At 38.5% G+C, this 20,992-nt stretch overlaps 1 protein-coding gene across 1 annotated transcript in view; it reads left to right on the forward strand.

Moving 5' to 3' along the window:
* Positions 1–20,992, forward strand: part of LOC126174816 (gem-associated protein 5) — a 313,470-nt gene that overhangs the window by 264,373 nt on the left and 28,105 nt on the right. The window contains exon 19 of the mRNA XM_049921193.1: positions 854–1,064. Within this exon, the coding sequence (XP_049777150.1) occupies positions 854–1,064 (211 nt within the window). The remainder of the gene's footprint in view (positions 1–853; positions 1,065–20,992) is intronic.

A 20,992-nucleotide genomic window follows, 5' to 3' on the forward strand; every position in this document is an offset into this window, starting at 1 on the left:
AGATATAGTTTAATTATATTCAGATAATTAAAAGATGATCTTTTGGGATATTCTCCTTGTATCCTCAAAATATAATTGAAATCTTCAGAAATTATAATAATCTTGACTTTATATTTGGGGAGCACATTGGGATATTAGCGTTATTTCCTTTTCTAAATACAAATAGAAATGAAATTTTTTCGTACAGAGCATTGTGTACTAGGTGATTAGGTTATTAATTGCATTATGTAATTAAAATTAAGGATCTGATCAGTTTTATATTAAAATTATGTGTAATGTAGTAGTCATAAGTGGAAAAAAGAAGATGGAGATAATTAAAACAATGACAATTTTTTCTGAATTGATAGTGTCAGAATGTAACTGCAGTGGCCCAAAACATAGGCTGGCCATTCCCACTGTGTTTTAAAGTCCTTACTGCCACTGTTGCTGTTGATCGTTCCTTTGGTGGGAATAAAAAGTACAACAGGTATATAAAGCAGAACTGTGTGAACTACTGCATTATTTAGCTTCAGACTGACATTATGTGGAAGAAAGAAGACAGAAGCGTTAACTAAACCTTAGGTTGAGTAACATATTGAATCGTCTATGTTCAGATGAACTTAAAATGTAATGAAAGAAGCTCTGGTAGTGTATGAAAGAAATTCATAGTATGTGTTATTATTTTGAGGTCAATTTTAGATTTTCCAGGATTTACCTATGCTTGCAATTTCTCAGATACCTTTTAATTTAGCCATACTCACATTGTCTGGTGAGTATGATGTTTTTCCCCCCTGCATGATGTAACAACAGTAGTAATTTTTGTGGTGCTTATTGTTGTTTGTTGTATGTTATGAGCTGAATTAAATATTTGCAGCTTGTTGGCGACAGGTGATATGGTGGAAGCAGCTAAAGTGATTGCGAAGCGACCAGAACCAGAGGCTCTGTGCATTGCTGTCCAGATTGCACAGAAAGCAGGGGATCTAGACCTTGCTAATGCTTTTCTAAAGAAAAGTGTGTGTGAATATCTCCTTCGTGAGAAGTGGGATTCTGCACTTGAAATGCTTCACCACAGCATAAACAACAACGTGAGTGTTGGATTCTGTTGTCATCAAAAATGATAATGGCAGCTCATATAACATTTCCACCTTCTTGTGATTTGTCCTTTATTTTTTCTCTTATCCCTTTAAATCCTCCTTCAGAAACATTGTACCTCTTGTGTGCAGGTTTCTTTCCCCAGAAAACTTCTCCCCTCCCCCACAACTCTTTTGAGTACGTACCAAAGATAGGCCACAAGCCATTCATCTACTTCTACATGATTACATGAGCTACAATCAGGTGCCTGGCAGAGAGTTAATTGAACTGTGTTCAAGCTATTTCTCTACCATTCTATTCACAAACAACAGCTCACAGTAAAAAATGAACACTTAAACCTTTCTTTGTGAGCTCTGAATTCTCTAGTTTTATTATGATGAACTTTTCTTCGTAAGCTGGTAGGCGCAAGCAAAATATTTTTGCATTCAGCGGCGAATGTAGGTCATTGAAATTTCATGAGAAGATGTTCCTGACTTTCCAGTAATTACTGGAAACTTTGACCTTTCTGACAGGAAAACACAAACCCAGTCACACAACTGAGGCAATACTCCGTAGGCACACAATTTTATTAGAAGCCGCTTGTGAAGAACTGTGTCAAAAGCTTTTAGGGAATCTAAAAATATGGACTCAGTTTGACATCCTCCGTCAATAGCATTCATTACTTCATGAGAATAAAGAATTAGTTGTTTCACAAGAACAATATTTTCTGAATCTGTGTTGGCTATTTGCCAAGAAATAGTTTTCTTTGAGGTAATTCATAATGTTGTTCCAAAATCCTACCGCAATTGACATGAGTGATAATGGTCTGTAATTCAGTGGATTATTCCTATTTTCGTTTTTGGGTATTGGAGTGGCCTGTGCAAATTTCCAGTCTTTAGGTATGGATCCTTTGACGATCGAGTTGTTGTATATGATTGGAAAGTGTGGAGCTATTGTGTCAGCATATTCTGAAAGGAACCTATCTAGTATACAATCTGAGCTGAGGGCCTTGCCTTTGTTAAGTGACTTAAGCTGATTTGCTACATAAAGTATATATACTTGTAAGTTACTCGTATTGGCAGTTGTTCTTGGTACAAATTCTGGAATATTTACTGTGTCTTCTATGATGAAGCAAGTTCAGAAAACCATGTTTAGTTATTCTGCTTTGGTGACTCTGTCATCAGTAACATTACCATTGTTATCACGTAGTGAAGGTACTGTTTGCATCTTGCCGCTGGTGTGCTTTACATACTGCCAGAATCTCTTTGGATGTTCTGCCAGATTTCGAAACACAGTGTCATTGTGGAAACTATTAAAAGCATTGAAGATCACACTAAATTTTACACTTCTGTAAAACTTTGCCAATCTTGCAAATTTTGCATTCTGTTAGAGTTGGCATGCTTTTTCCATTGTGTTCTGATCTGTTTTGTGTACCTTTTGGGATCAGTACCATCTCTTATTAATTTATGTGGTACATCTTTCTGTTAAACTTGGCATGCTTTTTCCCTTGTGTTCTGGCCTTTTTTGTGTACCTTGAGGGATCAGTACCATCTCTTATTAATTTATGTGGTACATCTTTCTCAATTACAATTGTTACTATTTCTTTGAAGTTAAACCACATGTGTCCTACACTTAATGATTAGACTGGAAGGAATGGAGTACTTTTTTCTATCCTGTCCTGCAGTTTTACACTCTGCCTATGTCTTCTCTCAGACTTGTCCTCTAAGACAGATTTCCTGCTGGCACCCTAGCTTGTTTGAAGGACATTATCACTTTAGGTACCTGTACAGTAGTATCCCCTGGACTGTGCAGGAAATGCACTATCATTGTCCAAGTTGTTATGTCCCTTTGCATGCGGAGGAATATGTGCCTGTCCGTTTGGGGGCATCAGGTCTCCATGCAGTAGTCATCAAGCCTGGTGGCCATTACTTTGGCTGGGTGATGCACATGCCCGAGCTCTTGTTCAGAACAGACCGTGTCATGGCAGATTTGTCATGTGGTGACTAAATAAAAGGTATCGGCGGTGGTCGTGAGCTCCAGCAATCTCTTCAGACAGATTTGAATGCTTCAATAGGATCATTACAGCCTCAAGAACTTTCAGTCCTTTCCCATGCCACAGAGAAAAGTAAAATCAACAGCACTGAAGAATCTTTCTCTCCTAAATTCCTGGTTTGCACCCATACTGATGGGGAGTCTTTTTTCTATCTAGTAAGCCAATGTTCTTTGTAGACAATATCAAAAATATAGTTGGAAAAATCTATTCTCTCAGATACTTAAAAGGTCATTCTGTGTCAATCTAATCGGCAAATTCTGTGTAGTCTCAAGTGCTACTCTCTTGCAAAAAACTTGGTGACATACCTGTTATGACAACCTGAACAAGGTACAAGGTTTAATTTTTCACCAGGACTTAACACTGCAGACCTATGAAAAATTATGTGAAAAATTGGAGAAGATAGGGGTCCACTTTGTACGAGGGTGGTTTGAAAAGTTCTCAGAATCACCATGAGAGGTCAGTGCTAGTGCAACGATTTGTTCATGTGATACTCATTCGACTGTTGCCTGTAAACATGTGCCACATCAGTGCTCTTGGAAGAGAGCTGTGGTGCTGACATGGCTCTGTTGTTGTTCCCGCATAGTGATTTGCGAAGGTGGAAAAAATCGAGATTCGAGCAGTGATTAAATATCCATAAAGAAAGGTATGAAAGCAAAGGATATTCATGTCGATTTCCAGGATACACTGAGTGACTCTGCTCATTCATATTCACCTATTGCCAAGTGGACAAATAAATTTAAATTTGCTTGGGAGAGCTTAGATGATGATTCATGCAGTGGTCAGCCAAGATGTGTCACTACTCCAGAAATCATTGCAAAAGTACACAAAATGGTCATGGAGGATGACCAATTGAAGTGTGTGAAATTGCTCAAACTTGTCAGATGTCATCTGAAAGGGTATATCACATTTTAACTGCAGAATTAGAATGAAAAAATTATCTGCAAGATGGTTGCCGTGACTCTCGACATGTGCCTGCACACGTGTGCCATTGCCATGACAAAATGTCACGAACTAAGTTCTGAATTGTTGCCACTCTCACCTTATTCACCTGATATGGCTCCGTCAGACTTCCATCTCTTTCCAAAACTGAAAATTTTTGTTGGTGTACAAAGATTCACTTCAAATGAAGAATTGATAGCCAAAGTTAACAACCATTTTGCAGGCCTGGAGAAAACTCATTTTCGAGATGGGATCAAGGCACTGGAACATCGTTGGACCAAGTGCATTAATCTACAAGGAGACTACATTGAAAAATAAAAAAAAGTGATGTAAGTACTTCTTTTCTCTTCCGTTCTGAGAACTTTTCAAACCACCATCATATGTTGTATACTTTAAGGTTTGCCAGACTACAAGATTGATACCAGGCACTCATAAACATAAAAAAAAAGAATGCCAAGTCCAGGAATGTAAGATCGCCTTTCATATTTTGAGGCATAGGAAAAGTACAACAGCTTAATATTGAATTTTGTCATTATTGAGGCTAGGTCATTGCTAGTAACTTGAGTATTTACTCTCTCAATGCCAACATCTGGTAGGTGTGCAAGTAAATTAGTCCATAAGGGAGATATGCCCTTCCCTGTTGTGGCTGGTACAATACCATCTTCTCAACTGTCTGGAGAAGCAGCATTTGCCTATTGGCATCTACTGATGATAGGCAACCCTCTCCCTCAAAGTTTACATATCAGCAACCTGATACCAACTGGCTGAAGCAGTCATGAAATGTGGATCCAATAGCCCCCTGCTCCTTTCCATTTCCTACCCTCGCAGCGGATAAGTCCTCCCAAGAGCCTCAGTCTATAAAGTAGTTACGGAGGAAAATAAGAAATCTTGGGAGAGGCTACTCTATTGATTCCAGAGGTACCATATCCCCCTAGCCATTGGACTCAAAACCTGTGTCTACAGATGATGCTCTGCCCACACAGCTGGCAGACTGTGATCCTGGTATGTGAGCTTCATATCTAAGCAGGACACACTTAACATGATAATTCAATGGAACTGCAGTGAATTACTTTGTAACCGGCCAGATTTACCTGGGGACTGGACAGTGGTACTTTTGGACACTTTAATCCGACAATTATTCTCCCCCCCCCCCTCCCCCGTTGGTGCTTTTAATGCACACTACATAATTGAGGAGCATAATGTCTTTTGGCAGGGGCCTTCTGACTGACCAACGTCTCGCGCACCTTGATCTGCATCTTCTCAACGATAGCACCTCTTACCTATTTAACTCCACTTATGGCCCTTTTGTGGCTATAGACTATACACACTATTTCCTCAATCTTGTATTTTTACTACAGTGGTCACTATATTATAATATTTGTGACCTGCCATGTTGGGCCCTCTGAAGGACCAGATGGCAACATGTATCTCTAACACCTTCATCCCCTCTCCATTAGAGTAGATTAGATTAGATTAGATTAGATTAATACTAGTTCCATGGATCATGAACACGATATTTCGTAATGATGTGGAACGAGTCAAATTTTCCAATACATGACATAATTAAGTTAATTTAACAACATACTTAAGTTAATATAACAACTTTTTCATTTTTTTGTGTTTTTTATTTTTATTTTTTTAAATATTTTTTGTTTCTTTTTTTTTTAATTTATATCTAAAAATTCCTCTATAGAGTAGGAGGAGTTGTCATTCAGAAATTCTTTTAATTTCTTCTTAAATACTTGTTGGTTATCTGTCAGACTTTTTATACTATTTGGTAAGTGACCAAAGACTTTAGTGCCAGTATAATTCACCCCTTTCTGTGCCAAAGTTAGATTTAATCTTGAATAGTGAAGATCATCCTTTCTCCTAGTATTGTAGTTATGCACACTGCTATTACTTTTGAATTGGGTTTGGTTGTTAATAACAAATTTCATAAGAGAGTATATATACTGAGAAGCTACTGTGAATATCCCTAGAGCTTTAAATAAATGTCTGCAGGATGATCTTGGGTGGACTCCAGCTATTATTCTGATTACACGCTTTTGTGCAATAAATACTTTATTCATCAGTGATGAATTACCCCAAAATATGATGCCATATGAAAGCAACGAGTGAAAATAGGCGTAGTAAGCTAATTTACTAAGATGTTGATCACCAAAATTTGCAATGACCCTTATTGCATAAGTAGCTGAACTCAAATGTTTCAGCAGATCATCAATGTGTTTCTTCCAATTTAATCTCTCATCAATGGACACACCTAAAAATTTGGAATATTCTACCTTAGCTATATGCTTCTGATTAAGGTCTATATTTATTAATGGCGTCATACCATTTACTGTACGGAACTGTATGTACTGTGTCTTATCAAAATTCAGTGAGAGTCCGTTTACAAGGAACCACTTAGTAATTTTCTGAAAGACAGTATTCACAATTTCATCAGTTAATTCTTGTTTGTCAGGTGAGATTACTATACTTGTATCATCAGCAAAGAGAACTAACTTTGCCTCTTCATGAATATAGAATGGCAAGTCATTAATATATATTAAGAACAACAAAGGACCCAAGACTGACCCTTGTGGAACCCCATTCTTGATAGTTCCCCAGTTTGAGGAATGTGCTGATTTTTGCATATTATGAGAACTACTTATTTCAACTTTCTGCACTCTTCCAGTTAGGTATGAATTAAACCATTTGTGCACTGTCCCACTCATGCCACAATACTTGAGCTTGTCTAGCAGAATTTCATGATTTACACAATCAAAAGCCATTGAGAGATCACAAAAAATCCCAATGGGTGGTGTTCGGTCATTCAGATCATTCAAAATTTGATTAGTGAAAGCATATATGGCATTTTCTGTCGAAAAACCTTTCTGGAAACCAAACCGACATTTTGTTAGTACTTCTTGTTACAGATATGTGAAGCTACTCTTGAATACATTACTTTCTCAAAAATTTTGGATAAAGCTGTTAGAAGGGAGATTGGACGGTAATTGTTGACATCAGATCTATCCCCCTTTTTATGCAAAGGTATAACAATAGCATATATCAGTCTATCAGGGAAAATGCCCTGTTCCAGAGAGCTATTACACAAGTGGCTGAGAATCTTACTTATCTGTTGAGAACAAGCTTTTAGTATTTTGCTGGAAATGCCATCAATTCCACGTGAGTTTTTGCTTTTAAGCAAGTTTATTATTTTCCTAATTTCAGAGGGAGAAGTGGGTGAGATTTCAATTGTATCAAATTGCATAGGTATGGCCTCTTCCATTAACAGCCTAGCATCTTCTAATGAACACCTGGATCCTACTATATCCACAACATTTAGAAAATGATTATTAAAAATATTTTCAACTTCTGACTTCTTGTTCGTAAAGTTTTCATTCAATTTGATGGTAATACTGTCTTCCTGTGCTCTTGGTTGACCTGTTTCTCTTTTAATAATATTCCAAATTGTTTTAATTTTATTATCAGAGTTGCTGATTTCAGACATGATACACATACTTCTGGATTTTTTAATAACTTTTTTTAATATAACACAGTAGTTTTTATAATGTTTGATAGTTTCTGGGTCACTACTCTTTCTTGCTGTCAGATACATTTCCCTTTTCCGGTTACAAGATATTTTTATACCCTTAGTAAGCCATGGTTTGTTACAAGGTTTCTTACGAGTATATTTAACTATTTTCTTGGGGAAGCAGTTTTCAAATGCATTTACAAAAATGTCATGAAATAAATTATATTTTAAATTGGCATCAGGTTCATGGTACACCTCATCCCAGTCTAACTGCTGTAGGCTTTCCCTGAAATTTGCAATTGTTAAATCATTGACTGAACGTACTACTTTGGAGGACTGTTTAGTATTGCTGAATGGAGCTATGTCATATATTGTAACTAGCTGTGCACCATGATCAGAAAGACCATTCTCAACAGGCTGAGCATTTATCTGGTTAAACTTATCTTGGTCTATAAAGAAGTTATCTATCAGTGAGCTGCTATCCTTTACCACCCGAGTAGGAAAATCAATAACGGGTGTCAAATTGAAAGAACCGAGTAATACTTCAAGATCATTTTTCCTATTACCCTCTTTCAGAGAATCTACATTGAAGTCACCACAAATAATAATTTGCTTCCCCCTGTCTGACAGATAGCACAACAAGGAGTCCAAATTTTTCAGAAATAGATGAAAATTTCCTGATGGGGACCTATATACAGTTACAATTATAAATGTGCCTTTATTTAATTTAAGCTCACAGGCACATGCTTCTATATGTTTCTCTACACAAAACTTTTTTGTTTCTATACTTTTTGCACAATGATAACTTTTGACATATATGGCAACTCCTCCTTTTTTCATATTTTCTCTCATTACATGTGCAGAGAGCTTATATCCACTTACATTTACCTTATCCATATCAGTAACAATGTGATGCTCAGACAGGCGTAGTATATCTATTTCATCCTCAGCTTCTAAATCTTCTAAACAAACCAGAAGCTCATCTATTTTATTCTTTAAACTCCCAATATTTTGATGAAATATACTTACATTATTTTTAATTATACTTTTATGAGAACCTTTCCTTATTTTAACACTTGCAGTACTCTCCTGTCTGAGTTTCTCATTGTGCTTAGGCCTAGTTGCTATACCAGTGGTCACATGGTGTTCAGAGAGGCAGATTATGTCAACTGGGTTGGGTGACTTTAATTCATCAATGCAATTACCTAGGACTGAGATACAACTTGGTGGAGATAAAATTTCTGGTGATTGGTGAAAATTTATAATTGACAGCTGTGATTGGTGATCCAATGTGCTAGAATTGTGCTGTGTATCAACAAGGTTGTTAGCTATGTCTTCAGCATAATCGTCAGACCCACTGGAACAGCTATCCCCCTTTCTAAGAGGCCAGTACCATTGTAGACCAAAGGACTGTCAGAAGGCCTGCAACATAGTCAGGTGTCATCCTTCACAGACCGCCCTCATCACTATTATGGGAATCCAAACAAAGGCTTGCTATCTAATTAAACACAGTAAGAAAGAATGTTAGGTGCACTGTGTCGTTTCCTTAGGAACATGTCCCTCTTCATCTCAGGTGTGGGCCAATCTCTGTAGTCCACTGGGTTACCAAAGATCAGTAACTGTTCCAGGTCTTCTCCTTCATAGTGGTATTTCTACTGATTGTTCAGTTCTTATGGAACACATTGTGCCCACTTTCCAAATATTGACATGCTCTTCTTATCCAGCTACCTTTTGAATACATGAAATACAGATTGAAGACTTCCCCCTATGCTTTGCCTTCCACCACTGTGAATCATGTAATGATCCTTTCACAGACTAGGAAATGCTTCAGGTTACCTTTTACTTTTCAAGGCTCTCTACTTTATTTATTTATTTATTCATTCATTCATTCATTCATTCATTCAGTTTTTACCCCTCGAATCATTCACAGTAGAATTAGTAAATCACTCATCTCACACAGATATAAGAGAATGGCATCTGTCAACACTCAATGCTGAGTGTTACACTCTGCCTTATTGCCATCAATGGGGTAGTGACCACCACTGGACCAGTGGTTACCCTTGCGTTGTATGTCAATGATTTTTGCATTTGCAGTAGGTTGCAATCAAATAAGGCAGAAGATGCAGATATCATTCCCTCAGAATTAGTTAAATCAACGGGGTAAGTGGCAACGAAATGACTATTCAAGTTCATCTGTAGACTGTTTGAGTGTGAAGACATAGTATACCATCAGACTTTCAGAAAAAAATCATATAAACAATCACACATCATTTGACAGACTACTGTGCCCTACCCTCTAATAAACTCTGTTCTATCACTGAGTTTACAGCTGCTTGGCACTCATTCTTCTGCTCCGACATCCTGTGTTGCCTTCACACCTGTAAGACTGGTCTATAGTTTTATCTTATGTAATCGGCCACCCTCACGTTTTGGTTGCAGAGCTGTACCTACAGTAGCTCACATCCTGGTAGTACGCCCCCTCTTCCTGATTCTCCATGCCAAGCATGGTCTTCCAGATTCTTTGCCTCTAATGTTGGTCGACGACATATGGACAGTTGAACTTGTTCCTCATTTCCTCTGAGAAAATGGTCTTCATTCGTAGATCTAAATGTTAAACTGCTTTCGAGTGGGGGCAGGATGGTTAAGTTTGGGGTGTCTCCTGCCACTTGCTTAGCCTGAAGAGCCTAACCCCTATCTTCTCTGCCAACCATCCTGGTCAGTCCTCATTTACTCTGTTTTTAATTACTTCTAGAAGTGCTTATCCCTTTTCTTCTACTGCACCCTATTTTATTATTTTAGGGATTCCCCTTCATACAGCACTCCAATAAAAGGCAATACATTAAAGATTCCCTAGCTTTATTAGTAGTTGATGATGATTTCGGAAAGGGGGAGGGGACTGCTACAAGATTTCATGCTACCCCTGAGAGAGTGGATTCTGTTCCTATTTTCAACACTTTGACTATAACAGATCTGGGGCTGTTGGGAGGGATGCTTTCCATCACATGCTGAGCCCTGCATGACTGAATTGCACCCCACCCACATACCAGTCTCATCATTTCTCTCACCTTATTTTGCTATAGTTGGACCTACTAATGTTCATTAACTGTTTATCCTGTTCACTTTTACTTTTAAAGACCACCTCTTAATTATTTATTCTTCTGTGTCAGGTCTCCTCATTGCAGATGAGCCCCTTCTGTGTGTAGTTTGTCTAGGGGGTGGGGGGGGGGGGGCGTATTGTATCACAGCCGTCCACAATACGAGCACGAAGAGTCTCTACATTTGGTACCGGGGTTGTGTAGACAAGAGCTTTCAAATGCCCCCATAACTGAAAGTCAAGAGGGTTGAGGTCAGGAGAGCGTGGAGGCCATGGAATTGGTCCGCCTCTACCAATCCATTGGTCACCGAATCTGTTGTTGAGAAGCGTACAAACACTTCGACTGAAATGTGCAGTAGCTCCATCATGCGTGAACCACATGTTGTGTCGTACTTGTAAAGGCACATGTTCTAACAGCAGAGGTGGAGTATTCCGTATGAAATCATGGCGGTGAATCGAGGAAGTACAGTACATACTGAGGAAACTAAAATGAGCTCTAACATGGAAATTAAGCGTTTCCAGACACATGTCCACATAACATCTTTTCTTTATTTGTGTGTGAGGAATGTTTCCTGAAAGTTTGGCCGTACCTTTTTGTAACACCCTGTATATTAGCATGCAGTGGGACACAAACCTACATCCATTCGTATCATAAACCGCGAAACTGTCTATTACATTGTGGCTTACTCATTCGGCTACAGTCTCAAGTTTCAATGATCACATTTCTTCAAATCTTACATCGTTGCTGCATTATTAACTGTATTTTATGGGCAGGGTGATGCATTTGTGATAGATTTTCATTGTGCCATTGCTTTGAAATGGCATGCTGTAGCACATACACTACAAATGAAATAAGCAATTGAAATTCACTCAGTAGTCGTTCATTCATGCTTGCAAAAGTTGATGGTCAGAAGGTCACTAGTGACATCACGACTGCAAAAAGTAGTGCGACAGTTGAACATGGAACATTTCAACGTTAAATATGTCACTGACATCATTAGTTTTACAACACTTCTTATGAGGACACTGAGAAATTTTGTTGAAAAACACTTATTTTGCGTTACTTTTTTAAAGACCAACAAATTAGCATTACTTCCTTAAAAACTGCTGAATTCACACTATTTTCTTAAATACCACCAAATTCGTGTTATCGTTTAAATGAATTTTTCATGTCCCTACCCATTACTGAACCATGGGTGATGACTGATACTACATGACTTTGTTGCTGGACATGATGCTTTGCTGGCAATACATCAGGTGTAAGCAAAACCACTGAACTGCGCTTGGTAAGAAATTTAGGTTACCAAGTGTGGCAAGTAAAATGTCAAAGTCAACTGTGTCAAAGGTTTTGCTGAATTCTAAGAAAGCACGTGATAGTTGTTTCTAAGGCCTTGGACAACGTATGGTTGTAAGCAGAGGTGCCAACTTGGAATTTTTTTATTTTTTTTTTTTATTTTTTTTTTTTTATTTTTTTTTTTTTTTTTTTGGGGGGGGGGGGGGGCAAGAATCATTTTATTAGGTACTACATTTGACAGATAACTTTGCGTTTCCATCTACATGTTCGACACTCCAAACCAATCCTATTTGCACATGACACCAGTGTATTGATTGGAGGTGGAAGTAGAAAGGCTCTTAGGCTGTATGCTGAAGTCACAAATGAAAAGATTTCAGATTCAGAGTGGTTTGTGAGGAATAAGCTACTGATTAACCCTTTTTTTAAATAAAAAAAAAGGCCACTATACAATTCCACACGCAGCAAAATTAAAAATCTGTTAAAACCAAATGTTTATTTGGAAAACCAAAAAATTGTCACTGAAACAAAATTGCTTTGTTTACTTACAAGACAATCTGAAATGGAATTCCCACATCACATTCTTAAATTCTAAGCTATCTAAAATGACCTATGCAATGAGAATTATACGGAACAACACAAGTGAGTTATGACATTATATTCTTGGGAAATTCCCCTCACAGCATAACAACTTTCAAAAAACAAAAAAAGGTTGCGAGGATAATGAAAAATGCAAACAGCTGAAAATCATGCAAACTACGATTGGCTGGCGACTAGCCCCACCCCTCGACTCGCTGAAACGTCAATCACAATGTCATTTCAGTCGGAGTATAGGACAGTAGTGGTACAAAACAAATATATAAATAAAGTTGAAGAAACATACATTAATTTTTGATGGCAAATGTACTCCTCAGATCATTCCTGCATATGAACTCGTCACATATGGCATCAAGGCGAGTTTCATCGATTCATCTCTATGGGCGTTGAGAAGGGCGATGGCATTAAGACGATCCTGCCTCACTATAGAACGGAGATACGTTTTCACCCTCCACAGACAAGAAAACGATCGCTCAGCGGTGCAGGACGTTACTGGAATCGTCAGCACTACACATATGAATTTCACTAGTTCAGGCAGTAGGTCAAACAGGTGGTTTTCCTGTTGTCAAAGTTACTTGTTTCATCAGTATGCCCATGTATTGCAAGCCCCTACACTGCTAAATAACAGAGGGAAGATATGATTTTTAGTATACAAGCTCGGTTTTCTTTTATTTGTGTCAGTTTTTCTTTGGAAATCTGGCTAAATACATTGTCATTCGATTTTAAGGATTTGAATTTCAGTACAGCTTCTCTGTGGCAGCCCGATGCTTCATGTGGTTTCAACTTTTCTAACCCTTTCTTCCAGTTCGAAAAACCAGTTTCCATGAAAGTTTTTTCCATTTTGTGAGAAAACTGAAAAAGATTTTCTTCAAACACCTGTCTGCAAATTGCTGTTTCCAAGAGGGCTGATAACAATGTTGTTTTTTTCCAGGAACAGTGTTTTTTGTCACCGCCACAGTTCCGTCACTATCTCTGTCTTTTTTGTCACACACATCACCACTAACACTGGGTCTAGATTCACCATCACTAACACTTGCCACATTGTCACATTTCTTCCTAATTATAAACTTGTCCATTTTAAACTGGACAGTAAGGGATGAAGGATTAACAAGTGAACCGAGTCACAGTAAGACTAACTGACCACTGGTGATGCCCAGCTCCGGAGTATTTATGTTCGCTGCCAACATTAGCTGCGGCCTGCGTAACAGTACTGTGCACCTAACAAGAAGTAGCTATGTAACAATAGTGTTGATTATTGTCAGGGCCGGCTCTATGGAGGGAGGGGGGGGGGGGACCGTGCCATCGCCTGGGGCGGCAGATTTTTTGGGCGGCAAATCCATCTTGCGTAAATGAAGGAATGTGAGAATAAATTGGAAATACAAATTATTCATAAAATCAAGGGTCTTATTGAAAATTATATATGGTACAGAAACAGTGTGCTCCGATTTACGAAAGAAACGTTTCCTCCAACAAAAATGGCTTAAAATGTATTTCACTGTAAACATATCACTGACTGCTACTTTGATCTTAAAGACTTATTCACAACAAAGAGACAAATGAGTGTGATATGTGAAAATAAGCCGTCATGTATGAAATATATTGTGGGAAAAGTTGACTATGTCGAAAGGGGGGGGGGGGGGGGGTTGCGCTTGACATGTTCGTCCAGGGCGGCAAAATCCATGGAGCCGGTGCTGATTTGTGTGGTGTTGTACTTAGTGATTGTCAATAGAATTTACAAAAATGAAGAGTCTTTAACGTTACCGAGTCCTAGTGATCGCCATAAAAATCGGTGTCACTATTGCTCATTAGTTTCTTTTAGAAGCTGCCAGCAGGCTGCTGTGGGAGGAAATGGAGCTCGTCCTAGCAGCCACAGCGCACAGCGCTGCGAGCTCATGGTCAGCTTTCGTTCCCCGCATACCTCCGTACAGTAAAAAAGTGCGAATAGTACAGATGCAGGGGACAAACCCTGTCATAACAGTTTGTCATATGCAGAGGTTGGAGGAGTAACAGAAAGGAATACGCAAAAGCTTGTAAAATCAGTATTTTTTTTTCCCTACATAATCATTACATACTATTATGCAAAAATGTATGTGCAAGTTTTAACAAATTTCCCAGTAAAGGATGAGGAAGGGGGAGAGAGCGGTGTGAAATGCACGTTTGAATATTGGGGGGCGGGGCGAGGCCCCTACTTTTAACTATTGGGGAAGCACAAAGTACCTTGGCCCCCTCCCTCCCTCCCCTAAGTCGGCGCCACTGGTTGTAAGTATTGTGAAGTACTGGCTCAGTTCTTTGGTTGGGACAGTTGGATCAGCTGCAGCTTTTACTTGACCTGTACCAGGACTATGCAGGTACCTTGAAATCTGTATTGGCAGAATACATGAGAAACACGAAGGATGTTGTGTGTAAATTTCTTGATCATGCAGTGGTTACAGGGGAGACCCACACGAGTAGAAAGAGTGCCATGGACAAGGATTCATGTAATACTCTAGTAAATATCTTATCCAAATATTACCTTGAGCAGTTTGGATGGTAACATTTTGGATCAACAGCTGTGAAATTGACTCTTCTTTTGAATTCAGTTCTCCCAAAGGAGGGAACTGGTGAAAATACAGTTGCCGTAATGTGAATGACTATGAGTGTTAAGAATAAATGTTAGGAAAGGTAAGAAAATATTGGTTTAGCAGATGTGATGAGAAACAAATTGCACTTTACCTGAGCAGCAAACATCAAACATTTATCACTGTAGATAAAAATGTGTATTATCAAAGTAAAAAATTTGAGATTATTGAACAATATGCTGTTGACATATATGTGCTAGACAAGTTTGTGAGAGATGGGAAAGACCTGTTTGAAAGTTGCTTTAAAAGTTAAGAGATCATTATTACAGACTTAAATGAATTCAATGCCAAACTGTCAAAATGAGTGCAAGGAAAAGCACTCCAAAAAGGATTCATTGTATCTGGAAGTAAAATTCCGTCTAACAATCTCACAAAAATCCTAGAAAACACTGGTCTTACCTTAAAAATCTATAAATAGCTCAGTGATTATTCTAGTAGAATGGTATAAAATGGCCAAAAACCCTTAATTTTGTCTTCTAAAATTGTTTTGCCTAGGTAGATCATTCCACAGTTCCGCCTATTAATTATAACACAAACTCCAAAATTACAGGTTTTGATAAGGAATTGCAGCATAGAAAATCAAACAGAATTTTGCTCATTTCTTCCAGTAGCTGCAAAACTTCCAGCTGGGCCAACAAGACCTCGTGGTGAGTTTTGACATGGTACCTCTCTTTATGAGGTGCCACTAAGAGACTCCCTAAGCTTCATAGGAGCAAAATTTGACCCAATGCTAATGAAACTGTTTGAATTTGTGCTTATGTCTTCGAGCTTTCTATTGAACAGAAATTAGTAAAAAAGCAGCCCTGGAGTCGGCAGTCTACAAAACCTCATTTGTGTGTTTATCAGAACCTCAAATTCATGATGAAGATAGAAGAAAACAATCAGCTTCTTTTTCTGGATGTACTCATCAAGCAAAGACAAAACAGCACACTATGACAAGCATTTACCATCAACCAGCAAATACAGATTTGTACTTGCATGCCTCCAACTGTTATGGCCCTTCACAATGAGAAGGTGTCCTAAGTACACAAGTTCACAGAGTGTGTGAGATCACAGACCATTATAGTCCAACAAACAAACTGCAGCACTTACAGGCCGTGTTCCACACAAACAGTTACTTGTGACCAATAAGTGAGACTGAAGTCGTACTGGGATCAGTTAAGGATGACCTAGAACTCTGGAAACTGGCAGTCTACCACATCTCTTGCCAGCATGGGAAAATTTGTGTAGGCCAGAGCAACCAAATAGTACAGGAGAGATGCACTGAGCATAAACGCTACACAGACAATGAACAACCAACAAAATCCACTGTGGCGGAACACTGCATCTCCTACGGACATGCCATATATTTGATGGCTCCAAGTTGTTGCATCAAGCCAGAAAATTCTAGGACTATATTCTAAACGAGGCTGTAAATATCGAAATACACAGCGGACTAATACATAAAGACAGCAGCTTTCAATTAAACAATGCCTGAGTTCGAGCCTTGAGCTTGATCAAAGCACAAATACAAACCATATGGAAATCCGCTCCTGTTATAACAACCAAAGAAGATGAGGATGCATTGTTACCTCACCGACAGGCCCCTTCCTGTGACACTGACCACGGCACTATCAAGGACCGTGGATCAACCTCCAGTGTCACACTTCTCTCACTGCCGCACCAGGTCCATGTCCAGAGGCAGCCGACTGGAGGTTGCAGAAGGGGGGGAGAAAGGATATAAAGATGGTGTGCAGCAGAAATCAGGAACACCTGAAATGGCAATAAGTCAGCTTGCCAAAATAATACACCTTCTGGATGATGCTAGCTGGCTGAATAACTGAGGAGAAATATTCAAGATCAGATAGAATAGTTCAAAAGAGGAAAGGCATCAGGACCTGTTGGGGTATCTACACTACTGGATATGTATATTATGCAGCCAAACTTGCTATCCTTACAGCAGTTCATTGTAGATCATATGAGAAATTAAACATTTGCAAGTGATTAGAAAGAGGATTTGGTCATTCCCATACATAAGATGGGTTGTTACACAGGCACACATAACAGTATACCTCTATCACTGCCTCTGATCTGCTTCAAAGCTGTGAAACATGTTTTATGCTTATATAGTACTCTAGAATGGAGGGCTATGAGTCTCTTTGGTAGGAATCAGCCTAGATTTCAGTAACATAAAAATTGTGAACCTGTGCTCTATTCATCCACAAGGCAGTAGATAGTAATGCCCTTGTTGCTGTAGTGTTCATTTTGTTCTGCAATTTTTTGCAGTTGTCTGCATTGTTGCCTGGTCTACAATGTATGAGGCTACAGACTGCTGGTCAAGGTTGTGGTTTAGAACTTAATAATTTGCATATTGTTCACAGTGGAGAAAAAACTTAAATTGTGTTCTTAGGGCATACCACCCAAGTTCTTAAAAGGTCATTATTGTTCATGGTATGCATAAATGAACTGGGGGATAATGGTGGAGACTGTTCCTGGACAGTTCCTTAGTACAAATGAAAGTCAAAGGAAAATTAGAGCAAATTGCAGAAAAATGCACATAGACATGCACGGTGCAGAAACTGGCAGTTGACCTTAATCATGAACAAATGTAATTAATTGTGATTAAATAGAGAGAAAGACTCATTAGTGTTTAATTAAATTATAGGTGATAAGTTCGTACTTGAAAATGTTGATAGTACAACAATAGGAGACTGTTTCTGTTATGACCTAAAGTGGAATAACAGCAAAGCAGTTGTCATACTAGAATTCTTGTACGAATGCTAAGTAAATGTAATGTGACCAACAAAGAGTGAGAGAGCCTACAAAATTTTCCTTCAACCATTTCATGATTAGACTGTTGCTCATCTGCCTGGAATGCTAACTATTATCTGTTTTCAGAATGAAATTGTCACTCTGCAGCAGAGTGTGCGTTGATATGAAACATCCTGGCAGATGAAAACTGTGTGCTGGACCAAGACTCGAACTCGGGACATATTGCCTTTCGTGGGCATGTGCTCTACCGACTGAGCTACCCGAGCATGACTCACAACCTGTCCTCACAGCTTTAATTCCATGAGTACTTCATCTCCTACCTTCCAAATTTCACAGACGCTCTCATGCGAACCTTGCAGAACTAGCACTCCTGGAAGAAAGGATATTGCGGAGACATGGCTTTGCCACAGCCTGGAGGGTGTTTCCAGAATGAAATTTAGGAGACAAGGTATTAACGGAATTAAAGCTGTGAGGACGGGTCACGAGTCATGGTTGGGTAGCTCAGTCGATAGAGGAAGGCAAAGGTTCGAAGTTAGTCTCTGTCCAGCACACAGTTTTAATCTTCCAGGAAGTATTATTGTGTGTTTCATAATGATTGGTTTCAGACTTTTAACTCATATTGTAGTTACCTAATTTGACAAACATTGATGTGTTGTTCCTTGCCGAAATTGTCAAAATATATTCTTTAATTTAGAACATGAAAATTACATTTTACTTTAAAATGGGATGCAATATATAGTAATATTTAAGAGAGAGAGAGAGAGAGAGAGAGAGAGAGAGAGAGAGAGAGAGAGAGAGTGCCTTTTTGAGCATATTTTGGTGAGTGTCAACTCCGAGGAGTCATAGAAGACAGACCATAATTATGCGAGAAATTTCCTTTGCACAGTTTATAAAGATACAAAGTCATTTTTTTCCCCCTATTTTCACGCAAATCTTTGTTTCACCACTGTGAAGTCAAATGCAAGACACTGCGATTGAGCTTATCATTGTAGCTATTGTGATGGAGAGGGCACAAGTGGTTGAACTTTTTAGGTTGCATCATATGTCATTACAAATGAATACTTTCCACTCTAGTCAGTTAAGAATTTATAAAGCAGTTGCGTTAGTTGCAGCAATCTGTGTGTGGGGTGGTTTCGGAGTGCTGCCTCTGTTGTCATGTGTTCTGTTGCTGTTGCGAGTAGAGGAAAATAAAATGGGAAATTGCAAGTGAACACTTGATATACAATCAGCACTCAATAAATGAACAGTGAAATACATAAATGAAAAATTGATTAGCTCGAATAAATTTTGTGAGAAAAATGATGAGTGAAATAAAACCTATCTTAATCGTTTTGCTGCTGATTAAGGTCTCGCTCTTGCTATTGCAGTCATCTACTTGGATCAGCAGCCATTCTATTATTATGTCAAGATTGTGGGCCTTGTGTGAACATATGTTTTGAAGTTTGTGCACATTACTAACTGAATTCCTCAAGGCGCTTTGGGGAACAAGTACCGGAATGGAGCGACACTACTGGAAAGTATAATTTATATTAATATTCTTGCTGGCCTTTGTTACCTTGTTCTTGGCAAATATCCTAATAAGATCTGTAGCATCAAATCTGCAGTGACCATAGACAACCACAGAAGTTTAAATTCCTTGGTCACTGAGAGCAGTACACTTGCCGGAAGGTATTCGTGTGATCTTAAATATGGTTGCAAGTGTTCCAGTAGGCATTAGTAAATTCCTCACATTAGATGGTAGCTCATTTTGATTGCTCTCCACCCATTCAATAACAGAACCCTTCCTTCATTTCATAGATGGATTTTGTAATAATGGATTTATTGTCATGTGGTACAGAGCCTAATCTGTAATAACTGCAGATCTATTGGGATTTTTGTGAATGCTCCTAAACCAATCTCCATAGTGTCTGGCATTCATTTCAGAATGAAATCTGCACCTTCATTTTGCCTAATAAAACATAAGGTAGCATTTTACACAAACCAGTCTTCATTCCCAGTGTTGCACATTATTATCATTTCTCCAGAAAGGGTCAGTCTTTGAATTCCTCTGCTCCAGCCATTTCACTCTTGAACACTTCCTGTGTAATAATCATATACTTTTTGTGATAAATTAGACATTTTTTGTTCCTGCCATCTCAACTTTCTGGACGGATTTGCATCACACCAACTATCATCAGTGTAATAAATATCCCATCCAGTGTTTCTCAAGTTTTTTATTTCCTGAAAAAACTTGTCTCTTTTCCTGCTACTTGGTTGTTTCTATCTCTACACACACACACACACACACACACACACACACACACACACACATTGAATTCACTTGACAGTACTGTTACTAATACGAAGTTATTTGAAAGCTCTCTTTACTGGCTGTGATATGGAACTGTTCACACCCTTCACTCTTTTCTTTTTTGGTCCCACAGCAAGTATGCACACTGATCATTATGGACTTTTCACAGCTTTGTAATTTCACCAAACTACAAAGCAATTAAATATATCATGAGCAAAGTCTCACTTGAGTACACAGCAAAGAATGACAACAAAAGTGTTTCCTACCCAAGCGGAAGCCCCAATGTAAACACTGTAGCAGTAAGCAATGAAATGGAAATACATTTCGGAGGCCTGGCAACATAGCAAACACAAGCTCATGACTCAAAGAGATACAAAAGTAAATAAACTAAACATATGATGTGATTTCTGTAGATTTTTGTGCGTAAAAAGATCAAAGTTTGAAAGGTAATAACAGAGCTTGCATTTACACTTTTCGTTTTGTTTGTATATATCGCCATTAGGGGAATTGTGGCAATATGCACTCACTGTTGTTAAGAGAGAATGCTTAATCAGAAAGCAACAAAAACGCACCTGTAAGTAGAAAATGGTTGTTTCTTTGTGCAAAGAAAACTGTTATTGTAATTACAGTCAGGCTTTTGTGACTCGCCAATGTTGACACTAACCAAAAAAAATGCTCTAAGAAGCATGTTTTCTCTTAAATATTACCATGTTCATCACCCTCTCTTCAACTAAAATGCAATATTTATAATCACATATAAAAGTAGACATTTCCTCAGTTCTGGTGAGGTACAAC

Source organism: Schistocerca cancellata, chromosome 3, assembly GCF_023864275.1.
Source record: "Schistocerca cancellata isolate TAMUIC-IGC-003103 chromosome 3, iqSchCanc2.1, whole genome shotgun sequence".
Taxonomy (NCBI): domain Eukaryota; kingdom Metazoa; phylum Arthropoda; class Insecta; order Orthoptera; family Acrididae; genus Schistocerca; species Schistocerca cancellata.